We start from the raw sequence: 26,088 nt of genomic DNA, 5'->3' as shown, positions 1-26,088 counted from the left end.
AAGGTGTGAATATGAATTATTATTATTTTTTTTTTACATGTGATCTGTAATTGGCTAGCGACCAGTCCAGAATATAACGGGCCTCTTGCCCAAAGTCGGATGGGAGAGGCACCGGCTCACCTGCAACACTAATGAGGACAAGCACGACAGGAAATGGATGGGAAAATGTGCTTTTAAAAAAAAAAATAATAAAAAAAAAAAAAAAAAGAAAAAAAAGGCAAAGTAACTAGGTAACAGTGTGAATCCTGAAAAATTGAACTGAGTGGGAATATATATAAAAATCTCTCCAGTTTGGAATTTTATTTCGAAAATTTGGGGAGTGGGGGATAGATCCCTGAATGTCGGAATATATTTAATATTTTGACGTTGGAGTCGTTTTAGTCAGTCGGTGTGCAATTAGAAGCTAAATATGTAAACATAATCTCGCCATGTGGGAATCTTATTTGGAAATTTTGTAATTAGTATTGAGTTGAATAGTTGAAGTTGGGACTGGTTTTGGGTCTTTAGGAAATCCATAATTAAGAATCGTTTTTATTTCGAAATGAGTGAATATATTTCGATGTGGGAATTTTAATGAGGCAATTCTGGAAATGTGGGAATTTGTGGAATTTGGGAAATACTTCATTTGAATGGGAAGAATAAGGAACCTTTTTGACGAATTTCTCATTCAGTTGATTCTTTTTTTTTTTGCGGTTGGGTGAACAATTTGGAAATTTGAGAAAACTCTGGGGGAATGTTGAGAATAATAGCAGACATGCTCGGAACTCTTGAAATCTTTGGGAATTTGAATGATTTGAAACATTTAAGAAATGTGGAATGAGAAGCATGTGTGGAGAAAAATACAGCATTTCAGTGATTTTTTTTTTTTATGTTTTAAAACAAAGAAAAATTATGCCAAAGAAGGAATTATGACATGTAATTGAGATGATGTCATTGCACCAGGAAAGGCATTTTTTTTTTTTTTTTTTTTTTACTAAGTTTGGAACTTCCACATAGGTCATATTAACTACAACTCCCGACGAGAGCTGATAAGACAATAAAAAAGGTTAGCGAGCGCTTCCTGAGCGCTGTTCCAAAACACACCATAGCCACAGCCGTCTGACATCAGGTGCGCATTATTGAGCGAGAAGAAAAAAAATAATATTCAAAAACAACAATGTGGAGCACAAGGCAGACAAGAGAAGTGTAAACAAAATTTCCAGGGTTCCCGCAATTGGTGAAGTGGCATCTCACTCACAGTTTTGCTGTCGAAGCCACCACAGTTTGTAATTAGGTTAATTGAGATGCATTGAATTAGGCCTGGAAATATTAAATACTCATTTAATTCAGTAAAATCTGTTTAATTCATTCTTATAAACCAAACTCTTCTTTTTTAAATCTTTAAATCATCTTTCCACATTAGAAATGAATAGAAATACCATTAATCTGTTCAAGCCGCTCAAAAAAAACTTTTTTTTAAATTAAAAATAGCACTCTACAGTATTGTACTTTATATTAAAAAAAACATACAGGAACTATAAAATGAAATATGTGTAGAAAAGTGCTGAATAAAAAACAGAATCATGGAATGCTATCGGATTAAACTGAATGAACTCGAATCATGTGTTCAGATTGGAACGAAACAAAATGTCACCTAAAGTTATGGAACGATTCGGTATGATATTGAATGATACGCGACAAGTACTAGTAGCTGTTCAACACAGAAAGTTCCAGACCTGGATTTGAACCTTCTCGCCATGTCTCCTATAGAGATCAGGGTCTGCTCTGAGAGTCTAAGCCCATCAAGGCTAGACACATCAGGGATTTTCAAATCAAATAGCAGACAATTAGAAGTCGGCTCTTCCCCGAGGCCGCGCTAAAGCCAAAGAAGAGGAGCATTAAATGGGCGGCTACAAACTCCCCTCATTGAAGCCTTTATTGACGACAGGCCAAATTCGCATTTAATGAAGATCTGAGAAGACTCCGAATAAACCTGACATCTACCGCTCCACGACTACCATTCCCAGCATTAAGCATCCCCCCCTAGCGACCCCCTCCCCTCCTCCTTCCCTGCATGCGGCTCAGACATGGGCTGGGTAGGATATCCCGACAAAGCCAGGCTGTACAAACACAGCTCTGCCACAGGAAGAACTCCCAGCCCTGAGAGAGGAATTTCCCTTCGCAACGCATGTCCATTGCATGCCACACACACACACACACAATATTTTACTGGCTCTCTATTAGAAGCAACAAAAATGAGTCCTTTCAGACCAACACAATCGGACAATTTGACAGCAAGGAATAAATCACTGAACAATAGAAACCATTGATGGAGCACTTTGACTCATTATCGCAGGTAGAGGGACTGGTGATATGGACCGAAAATTGAATGGCGATATTTTCGGAGAACTGGTGCGAAAACATTACAATCTTGACAACATGCCGGACAAACTATAATACATGGGAAGCATATTTGGTAACTCAAAATGGCTGCTATAGGCAGAACTATATTGTAGTAGAATTAAGTGAACCAATTGAGGATAACAGAATGCCATGAAATGAAATGTGAAATTATTTAGATTAAAAAGCAATGAATATTTAAAAAAAAAAAAGATAAAATCAATAGAATGCATTCTTTTACAAAAGACTATTATAATTCAACCCTTTAAAAAAATGATATTGACGAACCATTAAAACGTTTAGATTAAATATCTAGTCGTTATATTATGGGATGTTCAACACCACTTTTTTTTTTTTTTTTTTTTTTTTTTTAAATCAGACCAACATCAGTACGAGTATTCCTTCTTTGAGTAGTTAGCGAAATACCTCTAGTACTTTTGACACATAAAATTTCATTTACCACAATGACAAAAAATTGTCAACCACGACACCTTTCTTTCCGACGCAGACGATGATTCATCGACCGGTCAAATGCCGCAGAACAGCGCCAATCACTGCAGAGGAGGACTTACTCAAAGTCACATTAGTTTTTTTTTTGCCTTTAGTATCTGTGACTGGTATCGGCATCTTCAATGAGTACCAATACCTTAAAAATAAGGCTTGTATTGTCCCGATACCGATAGCGATATAGCTGGTATCAGTACTTTCCAATCCAGAATTTTGATATTAAATGAGTAGAACCAAGTGATTGCTTGAGAGATGGACGGATCAAACACCAGACAGGACAGACAGACTGACAAACTAACTTGATGAACAGCTCAAAATAAAGTACACATTGTTGAAAATAAGACTGGAAGGGCGATTAGAAGTATTTCTTAATTTAATTCTTTTTTTTTTTTTGAAGAGTTCAAGTCGCACGTTTTCCTTCACTTTTTAATCAACGGCAAATCTTCTTCAAACTATGACAAGACAACGAGATATGGGCGTGTCTATGCATTATGCATTCATTTAAGCAGTGGATGATTAGATTTCTGCTTTTAGTCTCCAGTGGCATTAAATTACGGCAAGAGAGGAAAAAAATTGCCGCATCAAGTGTTCCCACCATAGACCACAACATCAGCGTGTCTAATGAATTGAAGGCAGCACATTAGCGTGTCGTACGCACGCCAAAGTCGGAAGCTAATTGACAATTAAATATGCGCGCGTGTACACCGCGCGGAAGACATCCGATTCGCTAACTTTTTCGTGACCGTGATAATATGCAGCTGTGTGTTTTCGCGTATCCGTGCACCTGCCAACTCTCACTTGGAGCGTGAGGAGGCCCAAGGCAATTACGAGCTCACACATATGCAAACGCAGTGGACGCACACACACACACACACAGTTGTCATGACAGCCGCTTCGCCCGAGTCGGATTGGACAGCACACGCTTCACCTGCACGCCAAATTAGCGGCGGAGGTACGCGCATGGAGTATCGGCCATTATTATTCTGACAGCAGCAGCTCAGACTTGACGTTAAAATATACAGAGGGAAAGTGCAGGGCTGCGTATGAGAGGTCGTCACCGTTACCAATCGCACGCACACGCGCGCACGCACGCGCGCACTACTGAACCGGTCTCACACGAAAACAACTGAAATTGTTTTTGCTGAACTACTGAAACACACATTTCATTAAAAGTGTATTTACGTATATTAGTGAATGTAAAAGTGATATACTTGTGTATGTGAACAAAAATCTTTTAGATGTGTGTTTCAGTCGCTTATGTCAAAGGATTTGACTAGTGGATGCAAAAGCATTTCAGCAGTTACGCACACAAATTTCAGTGTGTGCATGAGATGGAGCCCATCCCAGCTACCTTCGGGTACACCCTGAACTAGTTGCCAGCCAATCACAAGGCACATATACCCGAACAACCATCCGAGCTCACACTCATACCTAGGTGCAATTTATTTTAAGACGTATCATATTACTTTACTGATTGCTTGATTTTTAACTAAGTTACTTTTTTACTTTTTAATTTAGATACAACACCGCTTAACATAAAAATGACGACTGATTTTGCCAATACTTTATTGTAAGAGCATTTTTAAGATTAAAGTTTAAGGATGAAGTTCTTATAAAAAAAAATAAAGAGCCTTTTTGACTAACCGGCTTTATACTAAGTATAATAATTTTGTGGATTTTACAGAAAAAATATTTTTTTATATTCTGTATCTAATATAAAAATAATGGCGATATTTCTTTTTTATATTTTATTGTTAATACATTTATGATAAAAAAACATTTATAATGTACATTGTTTATAAATATAAAGAATTCTGGGACTTGGTTCACACAACCTCAAAGTCCCACCTTCGTAAGCTTGCATGTACCATGCTGCAACTCCAAATGTTTCTTCAAATTTGAATATGAATGACAGCATTTCATTAGTGTGTGTGAAGGTAATCCTGATGGGATTTTTTTTGTTGTCTTTTTATCTGCGTCTGGCACGTTTGGCTCAAAGAGCTGAAAAGGCACGGAATCGATTTTCACTCCGCTGAACTAAAATAAAATACAATGCTATCAGGCCACTGAGAGTCACGCCATAAAAGACATAAAAAGTACAAAAAGCTCAATCATGCCTGACATGATTGTTGTCGTACTGATGGATTTTTTTTTTTTTTTTTTTGCTTACAGGACCAAAGAAAAAAGAAAATCAATGACCTCGCTTTGTGACTTTTTTCGGTCTACAAACAGAGACATGGGATCACGGTTGCTGATTCCTTAAATGTTAATCTGAGAATATAATCAAGTGGCGGGCAACATCGCGGTCCTGCAGGTGGTCCTATGATCACCCCACCCCTCTAATTGGATGTCTCGCTTCTTGCATCAAAATGTTGGTCCGAACCACATCCTCAACTGCAACTTCCCTTACTGCAATGTCGAGAAGGAACAACAATAAAAAACAGCAACAAAATATTGACCTTCACGCACACTCTCCCAACTAGTCGCCGCACACCGACATACTGCAACGAAAAAAACATGTAGTGACCCTATATTGATTTTGGAGGGTCCACATACAGTATAGTGTTCCGTATTCTTTTTTTTTCTTTTTTGGAACCACAAAAACATGACACAATTGTCAAGGAAGGCACAAATTGCCTCTATGAGATGAGAAGTGATAAGAAGACAATGTGTATAAATTAATGAAGGGGTTGAAGTCTGACAACGGAGACTCTCCGCGCTTTGCTTTCTATTTAAAAAAAACAAACAAACGGTAGAGCAAGGAATTATTTTTATTTATTTTTTTTTTAAGTCTAATGGAAAAGTCAGCCACAACCTATCGGGGATATATTTCAGCCATGGGAGGCTTTAAACAGATCTATTTTTGTGGGTCAAACATGTGCAGTTATGTGCACAAAAAAATAATCTCAAACGCAGTAGCACATATTGTGTACCTAATCTGATTTGGTGGCCAGTGTGTTTGACTATTATATTGTGACATACACCCAAAAACACCTGTGCCACCTCATCTCACTTCCTGCTTCTTAACATCCCCTCTGCAGGGCATACTTCTCCACCCTTCCCCTCCCCTCACTTCCCAACCCGGTCGTCCCCCTCCACCCGCCCAGACCAAATACCCTCGTCTCGACAAAAGGGCCCCCCGCGCCACTTCTCCTTTGAAACTTCCGCAGGAAATTACCTTGTCTAGTCTGATCGCTTCACATCCATGGAGGCACTTTTAGGAAGAGGCATTAGTGAGAATAGACTGGGAGGGGGGTGTCTGAAAAACTGTGTGTGTGTGTGGGGGGGGGGGGGTGTTGTTGGTCAAGGCCAGTAAAATGCTGTTTCTGGAATGGCAGACAATTTTCAGAGATGGGGAAACTACCTGTGTAAGGAAATTCAAGTGGTGCAAAGTGCAAAGTTTAACACTCGCCACTTATTTCTCCCATTCTCGTTATTTGGAAAGCAATTTTAACTGTCCAACTAGTGCTGGGTTTTATACGCCATAATAGATACTGACACTGACATCCCTATACATTGTCTAATTGTGAGATTTTGGGTCACTTTGGGAATGTGGTGGGAGTGCAGACGGTACATTTTCACATTGGTTGAAAATGTACAGTCGCCTGATGCAATTCTTTTTTTTTTTTTTTTGCCCGGATGCCCCTTATAAAAGTTTGATGCTCTTATGATGCTTACAGGAGTTTTTTTCTTGTGTAGGCACATGTGGTGTATTGACTAAATCATTTTTGCTGCCAATTAAAGCATTTTCATCAACAAGGTGTGGTTAGATGCTCTCGCTCAGGACAGCAAAATTTGAAATATTTACACAAATTGCCCAAATTAAAAATTTATAGAAATTTGTTGACTTGAAGTTTTGAGTTCACGTAAGTTTTTTTTTAAGTGCACTAATGCTAAAATGGAGCCAGCATAAGATATATTGGCGGTCAACTATACACACTAGTGACCACACAGATTGATTGCAACTCAGCCTACACCGTGTAATCCGCACAATAATAAAGTAGCTCAACATCACTGCAAGGTAAAGATACTCAAACAGAGATTTCGGAACAAGTCGATGGCCGGCAGTGAAAGGAAAACATCAGCTATAATTACACCTGTGTAAGATATTACATCTGTGACTCAATATATGACACTGACACACACAGAGGGAAAATGTCATTTCACACCAACACCTTTGCTTCATTTCACTCGCAACAAAATCCAATTTGCACACAAATTAAATCATTAAGAAAGCGTTCCCTTGAGATGATTACGTGACAGTTAGTTCACTTATCACTTCAGCACACAACTCCTCCAAATCCTCCTGGGAATTAACGCTGTCATAGTCTCCTCTGGACTATGATGTGTATAATCGATTCACGCGCTTTCAGTTCGGGTGCAACCATAGAAGGGGAAAACCCAAACGTGCCGAGTGTGTGTGTGCGCGCAAGAGTATCAGCGTACATGCAGGTATGCAGCGAGGCAGCGTGGGAGAGTCAATTAGAGCACAAAAGAGTGAAAGAGACTCCGCGGAAAGAAAGAAAAGCTCCTCTCTTCTGTTGTCTTGGTTGGCTTCACATGATCACAGCGCCAACGCACCATGACAAGAGCATGCGGGGCTTCCACCCGGCGACATCACCATTTGCTCAGACAGCAAAAAAAAAAAATTAACCAAATATTAGCCCGTCTTCTTTCAAGTCAATAACTCATGATCAGACAAACGTTATTATTATCTCTTAATTATGATGGGTTTTTTTTGTTCGTTTGTTTTAGTCCCCTAAGGACCAGAATATTTTTTTTTTCAAAACGGTCAGTGGATTGCTTTGTGTGACATGATCTGGGGGGGTATGAGAAATAAAAAAATAAATCAACCTCGCTATCCCATATGGTACCTCTAATTAGATTTTGGAGTCAGACAAGAGACAGAAGGCGTGACTGATGAGGTGTCAATCATTTTCATGCGCACGCCCACAAGCGCTGAGCTAAAAATAAGATGGAGATGCACTTCAGAATAAAATACGATATAGCAACGTGGCTAATGCTAGCGTCATACCAAATCCGTCGTGAGCGTTTGCGCGATTGAATTCAAGACAGTTGAGTTCGCGCGGGGCGAAGAGAAAGAGAAGAAAAAAAAAATCTTCTGGGGTTTTGCGTCGCGGCAGCCAATCAACTCCGAGACGTACTACGTCATACTTAGCGTCACGTACACTTGGCGGGAAGACTGGAGGCGAAAATTAGCGTTGCCGTCGGTGGACATTCAAAGCTTTATAACACCGCCAGCTACCACTACAGGGAAAAAAAAACTGCGACCAGGTTTGGAGTCAAGTAAGGAGGAGCTCGTCGTACCTGGTATGTTTTACTGAAAAGCTGCATTCATCACCTATTATTTATTTGAAAATGATTGTGAATTTGACAAATGCTACTTCAAACCGATAACATTTGGGGCTTTATTGTATGTGAACATAAAAAGTGGCATATCCTGATTTTTGGTTCATCTCTGCGGCGTGCTGGCTGTTGAGGCGTACAGAAGGTGCTTCCCTAGACATGCGACCTTTACACCTGACAATTTGGTGGCTGAAAGTAAACTAAATTTTACGCCTGCTGCAACCACGTCTAATTATTTTTGATTTTTGATGAATCTGATCAAGGTGTCGGCAGACCGATTCTGATCTCCCCGGACGTGAGGTGAATGTCTTTGTATTTCATGAATAAATATGACAAGCAAGAAGTGCTCCAGTTGCGATGAGAGACATGAATGCAATACTGCAATCCTGGGAGCAAGTTTGCATCGCGACTATAAAAAAAATAACCGATAAGCTAATAGGTCGCTAATTACAAAGCACAAACAGGATATGTGCAAATTACAAGAGGATGTTGCTACTTGGAGGGATCCAAACTACAAAGCGCGCATGTTTGCAGTTCCCACAATCAAGTCGTGATGAGAGCTTACCAAAACAACAACATTTTACAGTCTGTAGCGAGGGTGTCCAAACAAAAAAGTTGCACCCATAAATGGAAGGAAGCAAGATCCACTTTGCAATTCTTTAACTTTGATTTGTTTAACGTGGCAAACCCACCCACCAATCAATAGAGTGTTCTTGATCCTACATTGCAGAATTCTGTTATAAGTAATAAGGCAAATCATTTTTCAGGATTTTGACTTGGTCCCCAGCCATTGTGGGATGTGTAAATGTTATCCTAGACAGAACCAAAACTAGAAGAAAAAATAACAGTTACTACAAGTGCCAGTCCAATTAAATTCAGAAAATTATGAACGTAATACGTGCACAAATCAGACCTTGTCATGGAGCAGAAAGTGGAGAAAAATATTTTTGCTTCTGAAACGAAAATTTACTTTAGTTTACTTTAGCCGATTGCGACAATTTTAGCATTTTGGCTAGAACAATTTATATAATGAACAGACAACAAAACAAGTATTTTGTGTAAAATAGTTCACTTCACTAATAAAAAAAATAACATCTGATGAGTTTTAATTTATGTTCATATTTAACGAGAAATTGCTATAATTAATGAAACTTCAATAAAAAATATCTATAGGTAATTAAAATGTAATAAACCAATTAGTGAATAAAACTTTTTATCTAATTTGATTTTTAATCCTAATATTGGCTTTGATTATTTGCTATAGATCATTTATATATGTTCATGTAAAAATTATTCGATTTGACCAATTTTGGTCGGTAGGTTGACAAATGATTGCAACAAATATAACAAGACTCTTGATCATGTTAATGCTCAGTTGGCCCGGTTAAAGAATGGAGTGGACGGAATGTGTGCTAATGAGATCCAAATAAAAAGCCACAATTACAGTAGTGTGCACACCAAGCTCCGAGTTCATGTTTCCCATGAAGGAGAAAAGAATGAGTGAGTGAGCTCACCTTTCCTCACAATGAGCCTGCCCCCCCCACCCCCCTCACCTGAGACTGGGGGCTGAGGGGGGGGGATCACATTCTCCGCCTGAGAGACCCAATCGGCCAAAATGCATCGACACTTCCACGTTGTCTCACATCTAACCGATCTCAAAAAGAAAATGTGGCCCGGGCACAAGAGAAAAAACACACACAGGAAGGTGTGATGCACAATGCAATCAACGCACACTAACGAGCGTAATCAGTTCTGCTAGAATCAATCAACTAATCGGCCGGATGTGATTCAACAAGAGAAAAGGCTCATTGTGATAAACGCTGCTGTCCATTGCATCCCTTTAATGCAATATTGGAGCATAATTTTTACATTTTTGTGTTGTGTCGGGTCTGCGTGAATTTTGAATAAAAGGTAAACTAATTGGTTGAATAATCAATACATTTGCTAGTTGCACATATTATGGCCCTAATGAAAGATTAATTACTCTGCTCAAGTGAGCACGAAACATAAAAGTCAGCAAATAGACTGTTCAATACCACACAGTGGGACTGTGATTTCATTGTTTCTTGTTATTGTGAAAATTAACTTTAGTATTGCCTTTTCAGCAGCTAAACATTACAAACTTTAAAAAAAAAAGTCCACCATACCTGTGTTCCTCAATATAAAGTCAAGCTCTAAAAAAAAGGTAAAGTCTATTATTAGAGTCTGATGCTAATGATGTCACTCAAAAGCATACATTTAGCATTGCCTTTTTAGCAGCTAATCATCAAAATATCACAAAAAGTCACTAAATGACTTAAATCCCCTCAAACATTTGATACAGATAATGATCCTTGGGATAAAGGAGTACCGAGTAGCTCAAGTTAATAAAAATTAAAACAAGGGAATGCTTGCTAGCATTAATGCAAATGCTAGCAGTTTTGGAAGCTAGCTACACTTAGTACTTTTCACAGCTAATTATCAACATTTCACAAAAGGTCACTTTATGACTAACTCTCCCCAACCTGTAAAGGTCGCAAATGTTGTTGTTGACGACACTCAGTAGGATTAAGTTAGTATAAAGCAACAAAAAGAGCGTCTTTTTGCAGTTATGCTAATGCTAGTAGCGCTGAGTTCTTTTCATCAGCAAATCCTCAAAAGACTACTTGCTGAATGTCATCCTCTCAGACCTACAGTAGTGAAAAAGGTAATCGATCTAAAAAGAAGAAAGTAGTAGCACAAATTAATAAAAGTAAAAGAATATAAAAAAGAGAGTTAATTATTCATTTTCATGCTAGTAGCTTTACGGCTATAATCTCCTCAAACATTCCATAGCAATAATGGTAAGCAAACAGTAAGAGGTGTTTCAAATTAATTAAAGCTAAAATAATTAGGTTAGCCTACACGAATACATTCACAAATTCATTAAAAAAAACAATCAAAAAGGCAGGCTTACTTGGTATTAAAAAAAAAAATCACTGGAATATGACAAAAGTATTGAGACAGGTGGCCATTACACCTCAAAGAAGTGACAAATGGAAGTAAATGTGAAGATGAACATTGCCAGGACGTTTTAGATAGAGTCATAAAATAATGACTTTTTGGATGATTGTGACCAGACAGGATAACCACAAGGTCACCTGTTGTTCATAAAGTGCTACCTCAACTTTAGACTCAGTGGGAACTGGCGGGTGCAGCCCAACCCTGGTTTGTGTCATCAATTGATTGATCGGGAGGTGTGTCGAAACTTTTGTCCATGTTGTAAATATTTTCAACATGGAGGTCGCTGATGTTTACAATGTGGCATCTTTTGAGTCGAGAACGATTTCCATTGTGAGTCAATTAAGCGCGATGGACCTGAGCAGCGGCGTTTGGTTTAAAAGGGAATTTCCCCCAAACAGATAAAGTGATAAAGCCTTTGTCGCCCAGCTCCGCTTGGCAGGGAGGGAAAGAAAAGGAATCTGAACTCTGCCTCTGAGGGTCATTGTTATTCCAGCCAGCCTTGTTTGAGTGTATTGTTGTGCTTGAAGCTTAGGCCGTTACCTTGGTAACCCCACAGATAACCAGCTCTGCCCCTGTACTTACTGGCCAGGCGTATTTGAAGGGAATGACAATGAGTCCATTAGTCGCATCATCTCCTCCTCCTTCTCCTCCATCGTGACCGCGGCGGTGGAGCAACTGGGAATTTCCTCCCAGGATCCCCGTGTTGCCTGAGCCGAAGGTGCAGGCTCCGGTCGGGACCACGCGGGCCTGGTACTCCTTGAAGCAGGCATGGAAAAAAGTGTCACACTGGTCTCGAGACGAACACCGCTGACCACCGCCAACGGGGATGTCGCAGCAGTCTCCGTTCAGGAGGAGTCCGTTGGGGTTCTGATAGTGGCGAATCTGCAGCTCGAACATCCCCACCGTGTGCACCGCCTGACAACAGAGAGACAGAAAGCTCACTCTATGAGTTGTTGCTAGAGGGGAAAAATACTCATATTTCAAAATCCCTACTTTTCATGACAAAAAAAAAAAATGTTTTTTTTCTCATGACGAAAAAGCAATGCAACGCTCGCGCTGATTAAAACTAAAATAAAACGAGTTGACTAAGCATGACATTGCTCATCGTTCAGTTATTATTACTTAAGTTTAGGCAGTCCTACCAGGAAGCAGCTGCCGGTCATATTATAAAGGGGTATGTCCTACCTACAAGTGGCAATCATAATGCTTCACTGAGATGTCACAACTCCTCTCTCGGGACATGAATTCTGCAATAATATTAATGAGAGGATAAAGTCTATATCAACTGTGAATATGGTCATATATTCTGTCTACAGGAGTTGCTGCACCGTTTGTGTTCACTCAGTTGCTTAAAGGGTTAAAGTATCACATCGTAAATGCTATTTAGCATTAAGCTAGTGGGATGAAAGGCTAAGTTATGTGATTGGTGTAAATGTTTCATGTTTAGTTTGAGAGTAAGCTACAACAGGGAGCGGCTTTAATCGGTGAGTTTACTGCCTACTCCGCTTGGATTTCGAGTTAAAGTAAAAAAAAAAAAAAAAAATGCTCCAATGCTAATCGACTACATTTTCCTTTGGTGTAAATAAGAATATGAATAGATGTTTGTGTAGCATATTTGTCCTATGATTGGCTGGTGACGAGCCAGGGTGTACCTTGCTTCTCATCACTTCATGCATGACAAACGACGACAAGGTTTTTAGAAAATCATTTCTCTCACTCTTCCTCTTACTGTTAAAAAAAAAAAAAAAAAAAGCGATGACAATATCCACTTTAGATGCCCAGTGGCTTGACATCTTAAGAGATTTTGCAGACATCTTAATGAGCCGAACCACTTTTATTTCAATCTTCTTTGACAGTTTCAATGTATAACAATAATCATGAAGTACCCTTTTGAAACTGTCAGAATCGGACTGGAAAATTTGATATTTTAGCCGTCAATTTAAAGTCACTGTTAGCTACAGTCTGCAGGATTTCAATGAATTCTGTTCAGAAAGGTACTCCAAAAATGTGTAGACTAGATAAAAGTGGACATTTGCAGGATATATGTATGAGGGGAATTTGATTAAAATCTCGAAAAGCAGTCCACAGATGCAACATCTAAAGTAGTTAATGAAGAACTGAGAAACAAAATCCAATATATGTCCCTATTAATTATTGATTGATGAGCATCCGAAAAGTGGACGACACCAGTGGGACAATTAATAATTTCCCGACGCTGACCATCCCCAGCCTCACCGTCAGAAGAACACAAAACTCTAAACACGAAACGTCGCAAGGGTTCTAAAATTTGACAAAGGGGCCGGACCAGGAGCAGATGGATGGAGTGTTTTGGTCACCTCACATCATCGGAAAAAAAAAATAATAATAATTTTAAATGAAAGTGAACAAAAGCATTACAACAATATATATGCCTTTGAAAAAAACCACAGTATTTAGAAAAAAGGTTTCTTCATTTAATTTTTTTCAAGTTCGCCGGGCCGGATTAAAACGTTTAACGGGCCGCATCCGGCCCCCGGGCCGTAGTTTGCCCACACCTGCCTTTGAGGGAAAGTAAAGTCAAAATTTTTTTTTTTTTTTTTTAATATCTCCTATGAAGCCGCACTTGTTTCGATACAATATTCTGATTATAAATGCGTTTGTGGAATATGAATTACGCAACACAATCCACTCGTGTTTTTCCATCTCACGTTGCTGCCATTTTGCAAAATGTCTCTTGACTGAAATCATCAAATCATATCGACATTGCCTAAGGGCTCAGCTATCACATGGAAAACAGGTGATCCGTGATTGGTCGTTACCTCATGCCAATCGGATTGGGTCTGTCTGACGAGTTAGCCAACTGAAGACCTCCCCATATATAGTTAATACGCTGTCAGCAAAGAGCGAGCAAATAAAACTAGTAGGATATAAGTTGAATTACCGACAACACCAAGTGACCTCCATCTGAGGAGCAAGCCATCCAAATCATCAACACTGGCTGTCGTGCAACATAATCCGACGCTTATCTCTTCTTTTCTCCTCCGCTGTGTCACAACCGTACCCTTCATAGTTTTCACTCTCCTGTTAAGGGGAGGCCGCCTCCTCGTTTCCCGACATGGGGAAACAAGCTCCTGTCATTTATCTTTCTTTGGCTACAGCACTGTGTCACCATTTTTCTTTTCTTCCAGCTTGAGATGGGTGGAGGAAACACGCACACACACACACCCCCACACAGGCAAGAGTTAATAAGACCCCCTGAGAGTTTTAGAGCAGCAGGGTCGTGTTTGTGCGTGTGTGTGTGTGTGTGTTGGGTGAAACAATGGCGTTGCCAACAATGTCTTCGAAAAAGACATCAGAACACATTACGACAGTAATGAAGACTACACTGGTTCCGAGTCAGCTGTAGAATAGATTTTGAATTTCTATTAACTCATTTACTGCCATTGACGGCTAAAGACGTCATTAAGGAAATTTTAATTGAATCGAATTTAAAGTAAACACGGTGAAGTGTCCTTTAGCTGTTATGCTGCACGCAAATGGAAAAATTGTCCTCAGAAGTGAAATCAGCCCCAGGTATAAATGCTTTTAAATCTAGATTCAAAACCATGTTTTGAACACCGGCGAGACTGTGGCGCTCATCACTCTGCATCCTTCTTTTCATCCTACCCTGCCGTCCGTATCCGAGTCATTCACGGCATTCCGGCATGTCAGCGCTCAATCTAACCAGTGTCGTCTTTACACCTGAGCCAGGCCATCCGTTTTCAATTCCTGGAACCAATCTGAAAGGACAGACCACACCCTGGACTGGTCGCCAGTTAATTGCAAGGCACATGCTATGCAGACAGTCAGCGATTATCCAGCAACTTACCCCGCCTATCGGCCCGCGTCCCGCTGGCCTCAAGCTTCAACACGACACCCAAGTGAGGATAATAAGCGATACGGATTATTGATGCATGACAGAGCGACAGAAACAATTCAAACGATCACGGACTGGGAACCGAACTCACGGTACCTGCTTGGATTACGCACAAGTGTAGCGTGAAACACAATCAGCTATTCAAAGCAGAGCATTGCAAATCAAAAACATGCAAATGAACACAGCAATTCAAAGGCCACCAGTCATAGCGCAGCATCTGTTTGACCCAGTCGAGCAGGTTACAAGCTCTTCCAGATGTTAAAAATGGGACTGTATTGTCAAAGGAGAATCCACTCCTAGTAACCACCTACACTCACATGTCCGTCTTTCAACTGGCAGAAATATATTCGCCTATCCCAACTGAGAGGTCATAAAGCGGGAATTTGTTCCACGCCGGATGTATGAAAATCAGCAATGTGACGCACTAGAACAACAATGGCCATCTTTGCCCTCATAAAGAAGTCTCTTTTAGACTCTGGGCTTTATTTTTGTTCCCAGGGCAAGTTTAGCGAGTTGTATGCATGGGTGGAGTTTTCCTTCTTTTGGTGTTTTTGAAAAAAAAAAAATAATAATAAATAAATAAATACATTTTTTAAAAAAACATTTTTTTTTTTTTAAAAGGGGCGTTTGCACCATTGTGGGAGTGAACACAGGTGACTTGATTCCCGGCCAATTGAAGCAGCTCCTCTTATTCACTTTAAATTCAGTACCGGAAATACGTGCGGTCTACATGGCAGAAGCATAACAGACTTGGGTGCAAGTAGGAAATCAGAGCACATTTATAAGGAATACACACAAGTGAAGCGCGAAACACACTTGCAGACGATGTAGAGTTATCTGCTGTGAAGTGGAGACAGCCTTTCAAACCCGATCACGATTATGTGACTGCTGCCCCTCACCCCAAACACAGACCCACTCAAAGTTCAGCCACAGTCAGAAAGGAGCTTTTAAAAAATGTTCAAGTAAAATTGATCAGAGGATTTGACGCGCACTGACGACGACATCCATGACGCATATCAGCGGAGTGCAGAATCTCCCTGCGTGTGGATCAAATCCACCAAAATCACGTTACACCACCTGCACCACAACTTAGACCTGCTTTTATAAACTACACTCTAGTTTCTGTCATCAAATTATCAGGTGCGCCGGTGGGGTTATAATAGAAAATGTCCTCGCCCAGCACGGTGTAGCCCGGTCTGCCAAATTCCCAAACACGGTACACAAAACTTGGCTTCGAAAAAAAAGAGCTCTTTGTATGCAGGACAAACTTAACTGTGTCTTGTCGTACAACGCAACCTAAACAACGTCAGAATATTTGGCATTTTTTAACCTGAGCTAACCTCAACTTTGTCAAAAGATGAGCTTGGTCATCTGACATCAGCTCAGACCTTCCCTGCAAACACACGTACCACGTGGGCATCTCCTGACCTTCCGATACAAAATGGTCACCACCAGAGGCTGTGATTCTGTGTGTGTGTGTGTGTGTGGACAGAGAATGCAGGGAGTGGAGTGTGTTGCTCAGCCATGGAGCTTGAAGGACACCCACACACACACACAGACACATACAATGAGAGAAATGCCCTAACATTCAATATTCACATGCTCGAGTTTTCTCGGCAGTGGCCTTGGAGCTTCTCACACACACCCAAGACCCAGATGCTAGAAGTGTGTCCATTGTTAATAAAATGTACACACGCGCACACTCACGCATAGATATGCAGTACATGGAGCACCTCGGGGCCTGCCTCACATCACAGGCATCCCTCAGCGCTTGACAGCTGCACACCATCATGTCAGCATTTCAAGACCACACTCATTCATCCAAACAGCACAATTTTTACACAAATCTCTCCATAAACCAACACCTGTATTAAAGTAACATGGTGACCACCAAGTGATGGGGGGAGGGGGAGGGGTTATAAATAATAGATGAGGTGTCAAGCAGCTGCAGGCAAAATGACATCTGCCAGTTTATGATGTATAGCTCGGATACGAACATACTTCGACAGATCGAGTATAATTCTCAACTTTTGCTTATCTGGTTAAACAACAGGGGAGAAATATTAATGACGCCTGTGTTTGTGATTCCACAATACTGCAAACACGCCATCAAAATGTTGCCTGCAGGCACTAGGTAGCCCCCCCCCCCAAGCACCTCATAGTAGTAGCCCACGGGCCTGTTCTAAAAATAGATCGCCAGCGATGGGACATGATGATTTATTCAGAATGTTGCAGAAGTGATCATTTTAAAATGTAAATACTTGTGGAAATTAATAGAAGTAAAGTGTTACACATTGATATTAAGTAATTTCCAATTTTTTAATTCATGGCTGATAATTATTTGTTCTTCCAGAAGTGTGTATGAAACTGGTAGCCCTTCCAGTTAATTAGTACCCAACAAGAAGCTCTCACTTTCAAAAAGATTAGGGACCCCTTGGACAGTGCTTGTCCTCATTATGGTCGCGGATAAATTGAAGCCTCCCCCAGTTACGTTTTGAGAAGCATTAAGTTCATGCAAGTCAGAAGAAATCCTCCTTAAACGTATGTGTTGGCATAGCAACCAGACACCTGGACACAGCCAGGAACACAGGATGCTTGCATATGTATATGTAACCATGGAATCAACCCTAGCTGACTTTGGGTGAGAGGCGGGATACAATCGGGACTGGTCGCCGACCAATCACAGGTTGTGTGTTGGCATAACAACCATAATAACTGCAAAAATTAACAAATACAGTTTAAGTCATTATTTTTGTAAAGACACATTTATTGTTCGGTTGATGCATGAGACCTAATGAAGTGTCAAATGTGTGCAGCTGTCCTCGTCCATTGTCATAAAAAAAAAAAATCCTGAAGACAATACTACAAAGTGTTATTTTCGAAGAATAATCCAAGAAAGCAATTCCCATGGTGTTTGCATCCATGCACGCAGTAAAACCAGGATTAGTGCGGTTCTCTGAGTAAGAACAACAGGTGGGCAGAGCGCCACAGAAGAGAACCGGCAGAACAAAAACGACCGACAAAAGGAGAGGGGGAAAAATGTGCAAAAATGTGACTCTAAACAGAGGTGGGTAGTAAAGTGTGTTAAAAGTCAGCTGGTGTGCTTTAAGTGTGGCTGGAAATAGCACTTAATCGGCGGCTTACCAGCGGTTGCATGGCGAGCGCGACGAGGAAGATCACAACCCGCGGCAGGTGGAGGCTCCCCGGGTGCGAGGCGGGCTTCCCGGTCACGCTTCTGTGGTCCGGCCGACTTGTGCCTTCCATCCCGGCGTCGGAGACGGCGATGGTCTCCCCGCCTCCACTCCTCTTCCAATTCCGAACCGAACCTTTGACACCACCTCTGGTTCCAACTTACTTCATCCCTGCTTTGATCTGGCCCCAACGCGCGTACACCTGCGCTCCTCCTGAAAGGTGTGCGTCCGCAAACGCACCGCGACCGCAAACGCACCACCGGTGCGTGGCTGGTTCTTCTTCCTCTTTAAAGCGGCTTTATAAGGTCCAATCTGGCGGCGAGCTGGACTTGAACTCTCATCCCAATTAGGTCACTCGCCCTCTGTCTTCAAGGCTGATCAATCAAGCCCGATGCAATCGAACATCTTCCAGTTCTAGCCCATTTTTTGTTGTTGTTGGTTGACCTGAAGTTTTTTTTTTTCTTTGTGCGCTCCTCATGCAAAACGCAGCCGGCTGGTCAATTGTCAAGCGTATACAGAGCCTGGCGGTGAGTCAATGTGTGAAACAATGAGAGGGAGAGAGAAAGAGCTCACCGAGGGTGTGTCCTGAACCAAGGACTATCCGTCTTTCAGCGCCGGTCCGGAAGATTCCCAGCGCTGACAAAAGCTCCACTTTCTCTCTCTTTGCTCTCTAACTTTGCTTCATTACGCGTCACGTAGGCGCCCCGGTCCAGATTATCCATGCGTAAAATCTTTACGCAATCAGCAGCAGTCTCTGTTTGTTGTCCATTTTCATCAAAAGCTTCGCCTGTGTGCCAATTAGCAGCGGGGCCGGGGATTTACACCGGCTGGACCCCAAAAGGGGGCGGTCACCACCCCCCTCCAACCCTCGACCCCCCCCCCCCCCTCTAACAAATCATTTCATTTGAATGATAAAACAAATGAATCACTGCATTTTAGTGTGACACTTCTTGATGGAGTTTTCCAGTCAAATATATTCACCGGTAATAATATAATATTGGCAACGCTGTACATTTATGCGCTATATAAATAAATATATATTGTATTGTATCCAATGACATGACTGGGGGTGGGAGGGGGAGAAAAAATACTGTTAAAAAAATGTTTTAAAAAATTGTTTTAATCAGAGACGCAAGTAATATATATATATATATATATATATATATATAAAGCTAGAAAGGGTATGTCGATATTAGATAATGAAGGGAGTGTGGTTGTTTTACCCCAAAATATTTATTCAGTAGAATTATGAAAATCAATGTTAATTGTGCATGTTATAATTTTTGTTTTTTTTCTTGTTTGGTGAGACAACTCCAGCCTCTGCTGAGCTTCAACAAATGCATTAAAGGTTGAATGTTTGAGGTGGAAATGTGAAGCACACATGACAGAGGATCACCAATAAGAGAAAGGATCTATCACTGGATTTGGTCAACTTCATCACTGAGAATGTTTCTGAGCGATTTGGTGGGGAAAACAGCCTTGTTGTTTTCCTCCAACAATTGAGGTGTTCTATTCAGAACATTTCTTTTTCTTCCATGCATGGTCTCATGAGATTGCACAGGTGTTGTGATCACGTGCGCATCTGTGGCTCATAAACTACAATTTATTTACCAGGTCACAAAAGTAGGAATTACCTCACGATATTCTTATTATAAATATTATCACACTATTCTAATCCATCCATTTTCTATAGCGCTCCTGTGAGCGCTGCAGCTTCAGCCAGTTGACTTTGTGCTCTTTATCTCAACTTGTTTATAATTACACCAGAACGGTTACTATGGTTACAGGCTGCTATGTGTAGATGTGCGGATGTCTCAGCAGCATCCATGCAGTATGTTACTAACCGGCTTTATCTCGCTCTCCTGCATGTTTTGGGAATGTGGCATTATGTCAAATTCGATACTTTCAATTTTAAATACATTTTGCAGCTATGAACAATTTGGAATGTTCATTCAAATCTCTAGACTCGGAAAATGTGTCAACGTTGTTGATAATATCGGTGAAAGGTATAATTTTTAAGGATAATGAAGGTCACATGCTTGGAAAAACTAATTTAAGACTATTTAAAAATGCAGGCACACCCTCAAAATCAGGGATGAGCAACATAAATGCTGAAGGGATCACAATTTTGCATCAGTGCTACGGACAATTAAAAATAAATAAAAATACAATTTTCCCCTCCAGACTAATCTGCCTCTCACCATGAGATTGAGTGAGCCCGTCTAAAGCGGAAGGCATAAATTTAACAAGAAAATATTTTCAGGGTATTGCACTCATGCACATGGCATATTTTCCACACGTGTCCACACAATGTACCTTCTTTATCGTCGATGGTGGTCTTGTTGCTCAAGAACTTCCCTGACAACCGCTGGCGTTTCCTCGGCCCCTGGCGCTCGCCGTTGACCCCCTCAACCCCCCGTCAACGGAACAGAGAGGACCCTTGAGGAAGCGGGGGCCTTGATTTGCATACCGGGGCCGTGACCTCGGTGCCCAAGAGGAATTCTAAACCAAGGCAAGCGGGGAAACGACATGACAGGACCAAGTTTGTGATCTACAGCTCGCTGCAGAATCAATCACCTGAGGAAGAGAATAGTGAAGAAACAAGATCTTATGGCACTATTTTTTTTTTCGGGGTAGACGAATACATCATGCTCCATGTAAATAATCTCTAGCGTTCTCTACCGTACAAATGAATGCAGATAGCCAAATGCTTACACAATACAGCTGTCCAGCGGCATCCCCCAGGGCTCGCTACTTAGTCCTCCTCCTTTTCCTCTTGTGCAGTCGCATCACATCTTATCTCTGTTACATAAATATTTTAATACATCATAAGTCCCCCCCCTCTCCCAATACAGTGAATCAAAACCTTCCGCTCAGAGAAAATCAGCAATCTGTAATTACCTCTAGAGGCCACAAGATGGCAACAAAGGACTACTTATGTACTATGTGAAACTCCTCAACTCACTTTAGTACCAAAGTGCCACTAAAAGAATATTTTTTTTTAGAGCATTGGTTCTGTTGTCACCCTGGGACTTCATCTTCCCATTGTCGCAAATTCATGACCTATTTTATAGAATAATAAAGCATTTTTTAACAAAAGCCTCTGAAAATACATGAATGTATGTGACATTTTTAAACCCAAATGAGTTTGATTTACCACCAAAATCCTATTGTTGACGTTTGCTAGCAAAAGGCTAAGCTGGACTTTATTTGCTTTGTAGGTTTTTTGTGAGAACTTGGAATGACTCAGTACTGAGGAAAAAACAAAACAAAACAATTTTAGTTTCTTATAAAATGCTGAAATAAAATCAACACGCAACACTAGAGTTTTGCAAATATGAACATTTTCAAATGATCACTTACCAGTGAGCTATTGTTAGAACAGGCCTGCGGGCTACTCATGTGGTCCTTGGCAGCTACCCGGTGCCCACGAGCACCACATTGGTGACCCCTGCTGTATATCAACGAAGGCACAACCGCTGTACACTATTGTGATACTATCGGTAAGGTGATATGATCGCATCGTGAGTTACTCAGGAATTCCCAAAACCTCAATTGAGTGAATCAACACAAATTCTTTCGTGCGAACATGACATTGGCGTCATAAAACTGTGTCAATTGCAGTCAAGATTCTCCAAATATAACCACCCTGACAAACAAGTGTATCTGAAAGGAAGCAGACTGACAGATACAGTCTGGAAAAGAGCCGGGAGGGGGGATTGGAGGGTGTAGCGGGAATCATCAGGGAGCTCTCCCGTGCTCCCTTTCTTTTTATTTATCTGCGGAGTGACGTCAACACCCTCCCACATGCGAGCCGACAGATAAGTCGCCTTTTCAGCCGCTGCAACTGTAAGAACACTGTGCTGGTGAGTGGGAAGGCACTAGGCATGTTGCCAAGAGCATGCAACACACACACGCACACACACACACGAGACTCACACATATGGCGCCCTGGTGGCTAAGGTCAGTGCTTTCTCAAGGCAAAATAAGGGAGTGTGGAAAGGCTTGGGAAAGTGACAGAAGAATGTGCATTTGTGCGAACACAGTCGAGTCAACCTAAAGACAATAATTCAGGGCACAGATTAAGTCCACAATAGAGGGGTGGGGGGGGGCTCGCAGTGCATGTGTGTGTGGACATACAGTGGACACACAGCGAGTCCAAATAAAGCCTAACTCACTCAGTGTTTGCAACACACAATTACACCGGACAATAAGCGAAGGCCAGAGAGGATACGGTAGGCAAACAGGAATTGGGCAGTTACTAATTGGCACACGACTGTGAGCACAAGTGGCTGTAGTGTTTGAAGAACCTGTTCGACCTGTTGCCCTCTGGCAGGCGCTACAGATGCATCAAATCGAGGACCAATAGACTGAGAAACAGTTTCTTTCCGAGAGCCATCTCCATTCTGAACTCTCACACACACACACGAGAACACCCTTACCTTGCAGAACAGCATTGTGATGTGTTTTTATATACCCCATTCAGTACTAAATTCCATTGCACTCTCTTATTTATTTATCTAATTTATATATTTGTCTGTATTATTGTTGTATTGCACTGGAGCCCTCTAATCTCGTTGCACACTTGAGTACAATGACAATAAAGGGATTTCTAATTCTAATTCTATTATCAAACGTGTCGAGTTGACGATCTACGAAGCCACTGTATTTTAACTTGTCATGATGTAAAAAGTTTGATAACCACTAATTGATATACTACCAACCCTTAATACCTCTTCTCTTATTGTAAAAATGCAACATTATGAAGCATTTCATGAAGCTACACAATGAGATGTAAATGCAAATGTTGTTTTCTGTCCGTTGTTGGAAATCCAGTGATGATTTACCACTAGAGAGAAATAAGTATGATTCTTTCATGAATGCAATCCTTCAGTAATTTAGTGAATTTATTATTTACTCTTATATCCTACCTTCACTGGGAGGTTGCATCCTGTCACACTTAACTGAATAACCATGACAACAGCGCCATCTGCTGGGCTTAAGAATATTCAATGATTAGTCATGAGGCAGTACGTTTTGAGAAAGTTTTTTTTTTTATTGTTTAAAAAAACAAAAAAAATGAAAAGCTCCAGGTGTGATGTCTGACAGATCAGACGCTGGGTGCAATGCTTTTGTAAAAACAGTCAAATAGTAAAGAACAGGAAATCGGCACAAAAAAATAAAAAAAGAACATGGTCAATTTCACACCTGTGCGAAGAGCTGACAGTTATTTCTTGGCGAAGGAGATCTTCATGGCGTTGCTCTGCGTGATCTTGAAGCCTTGCAGCGCTTCGCGGGCGGCGCCGGCCTGCACGTCGTTGTCAAACTCCACAAAGGCGATGTCGTGCCGGCCGGGGACCAGACGGACTTCCTTGAAGCCCGGGAATCTGTGGAGCAAACGACCGACGCTCAGGTATTCAAAATACGGATATATACAAAAGTGGGTGCGCTTGGGTTTTTACTGACTGGTTGAAGAGCATGGACAGCATGAGCTCGTTGGTCTCCTCGGGCAAGTTGGTGAGGAAGAGGATGTGATTGGGAGGGTTTTCCGAAATCTACAAGCATAAATAAGTTAGAAACACATTGTGTAAAACGCCAAACATTCTGTCAAATTTGCGTTGGCAATTATCAGAAGTCTATGAAAGATTATCCTCTGGTGTGAGGTATGTGAAGTGATTTTTGGTTGAACAGTTTCGTGATTAAATATATTGTATAATGTTTTGTTCCATTTTAGGTGTTAGCTGTATTAATGCAGTGCACTTCAACGGTGTCGCAGTGCATTTTGAATTAAGTTAGCCTTCCATAGCAGCTTCAGGTTTGTCCTTCGACGCTTGCCATACTGTTGTTGTGTGGGAGGCTGAATAAAGTGCTTAGCTAAAGTCTAGCACAGGAAAAGAACTAAACAGCTTGAATAAAAGACACTTTGCATATTTTTTTGTCAAACTGTGCAGAAGTACAAATGGAATTTTTTTTTTAATCATTCCAGTTTTGACAACTGTGAGATGATGTACTTTTTCAATACCTGTATACTGTGCATTAAGTTCGGATATTAAAAATCTGAAAGAGCGGTTCCCACTAGAAGCATTTTAAAACCATTCAAGAATTTTAACACAGTCGTAAGCAAGATTTGCATGCATACCACAAAATCTGTCCAACAACAATCGTCTGTAGTGTTTTTCCTTCATAAAATGTCATGTAAATGAGGACATTGTCACCAGAGAGCAACAAAAGAGGACAATACCTGCTGGTGCATCTGTCCGGGCATCATTTGACCAGGACCCATGCCACCTGGGGGCATTTGACCAGGTGCCATCCCTGGCGGGGGCATCATGCCCGGCGGGGGCATGTAGGGCGGCTGTCCTGGCATGTGCATCATGCGGCCCCCCTGGTTCATTGTAGGCATTCCCTGCAGAGAACAAAAAAAAAAGACATTTGTTTCAGTAGACTTAAGCAATTATGATAGGTCATTACAAATATAATTGTGTGCGTCTTACAGGTATGCCACCCGACACGCCTCCGGCCATGGCGGCTGCCTTCTTGCTTCCGCTCGACTCGGGCTTAGGAGGCTTCTTCTTCTCCTTCTTACGATCTCGCTCCACATATGTGCCTTTCATTTTGGCAATGATGTCCGAATCCTGATTCGCATACTGGATGCGCTGTGGAAAAAGTTGAACCATAAAATCATAATGATTTTTAAGGAGGTATATTAATAGAATAAATGAATAAATAAAGGGCACCAAGGACATACCATGGGTTTGTCATAGAAGGGAAACCCCTGCATGGATCGGAGAGCATTGGAGGCACTGTTGACCTCTTTAAAGATGACAAATGCCTGACCTTTCATTTTTAAAGTACGTGCCACCAAGATGTCCAAAATCTGGCCAAACTGTGAGAAGATGGCATACAGAGACTTTTTCAACTCTGTGGAAACAAAACAAATACACATTGTACACCTATGCAGATAAATCTGATTTGAGGTGAAAAACGACAATGAAAATAACATTTTAATAAACAGCAGTGGTGCCTTCATTTACACGTTTTTAATCATTTTTTTTGCAATTACTTAATGTAGATAACTTCCACGTAAATTAATTCATTGTATATAACAGTTCCTCCAGTTTTAAAATGAAAGAACCCCCATTGTCGTTTAGAAATGCTTACGTGTATATAAACATAAAAAGTAATAAAATAAAAACATTATAGACTGGACGTAACGCGCTCGCGTAGTTGTCGGTCCTCACCATCTTTCTTGATTTTCTCGTTCAAGTTATTGATGTAGATCGTGTGATTGAGCCGAACCTCCGTCGTGGTCATCTGGAAGTTCGAAAACAATACGTTTCAAGTTCAATTGGCTCAAGTAAAATTCCATTTAATAGACTGAATTAGCAGTCAGCATTAGCAACCGCCATTCTTTCATTTGAACATCGTGGGGGATACCCTTAGCCAAAAAGCTAATTATAAAACAGCAATACTAAGTCAAAGAAACGCGCGAAGAAGTCAAAAGTGAAAAAAAATCAAACATACTCATTAAGCCTGCAAGGAAATAAGTTAATTATACATACAATATAGACGTAATGCAGAAGAGCAGAATGTACCTCGAACAGTGAATGAAACGCGGATCAGTCCAGTGCGCAAGTCTCGCGATAAAAACCCAAGCAGTTCCTCTTCATCGTCGTTTTGGAAAACATATTTTATGTACACTACTGCCACCTTCAGACGCGATTTCCGGATTGCATATCGTCGTACTTTAAACAAGCAGCCTCATGG

The 26,088-nt window shown here is 40.9% G+C and overlaps 2 protein-coding genes across 5 annotated transcripts in view; both read right to left on the bottom strand.

Annotated features, from left to right (window-relative positions):
- Positions 1–20,887, bottom strand: part of LOC148333263 (uncharacterized) — a 35,164-nt gene extending 14,277 nt beyond the window's left edge. Inside the window, exons 1-2 of one of the 3 annotated variants that reach the window (XM_088300896.1) lie at positions 20,638–20,887; positions 11,818–12,150 (exon numbers count right to left, since the gene is read on the bottom strand). In XM_088300896.1, coding sequence (XP_088157022.1) covers positions 11,818–12,132 — 315 coding nt within the window. In that variant the 5' untranslated portion in view covers positions 12,133–12,150; positions 20,638–20,887. The other 2 variants (XM_088300897.1, XM_088300895.1) reach the window with 2 other exon arrangements.
- A 2,469-nt stretch (positions 20,888–23,356) lies between these two features.
- snrpa (small nuclear ribonucleoprotein polypeptide A) lies at positions 23,357–26,086 on the bottom strand. Of its 2 annotated transcripts, none has more exons than XM_088299820.1 (7): positions 25,917–26,086; positions 25,563–25,635; positions 25,070–25,242; positions 24,816–24,977; positions 24,563–24,727; positions 23,788–23,876; positions 23,357–23,708 (listed from the first exon to the last, which is right to left on the bottom strand). In XM_088299820.1, the coding sequence occupies exons 2-7, from the start codon at positions 25,633–25,635 to the stop codon at positions 23,549–23,551; spliced, it is 822 nt and encodes a 273-aa protein (XP_088155946.1). In that variant the 5' UTR covers positions 25,917–26,086; the 3' UTR covers positions 23,357–23,548. The 2 variants fall into 2 exon arrangements, with proteins under 2 accessions (XP_088155946.1, XP_088155947.1); XM_088299821.1 differs by having other exon boundaries at positions 25,884–25,961.
- Between the last annotated feature and the right edge of the window lie 2 nt (positions 26,087–26,088).

The sequence above is a fragment of the Idiotropiscis lumnitzeri genome, chromosome 7, assembly GCF_059441095.1.
Source record: "Idiotropiscis lumnitzeri isolate Australia: NSW breed Sydney's pygmy pipehorse chromosome 7, RoL_Ilum_1.0, whole genome shotgun sequence".
In the NCBI taxonomy this organism is placed as follows: Eukaryota; Metazoa; Chordata; class Actinopteri; order Syngnathiformes; family Syngnathidae; genus Idiotropiscis; species Idiotropiscis lumnitzeri.
Note: the sequence above shows the minus strand (reverse complement) of the source record. Positions and strands in the feature narration are given on the sequence as shown.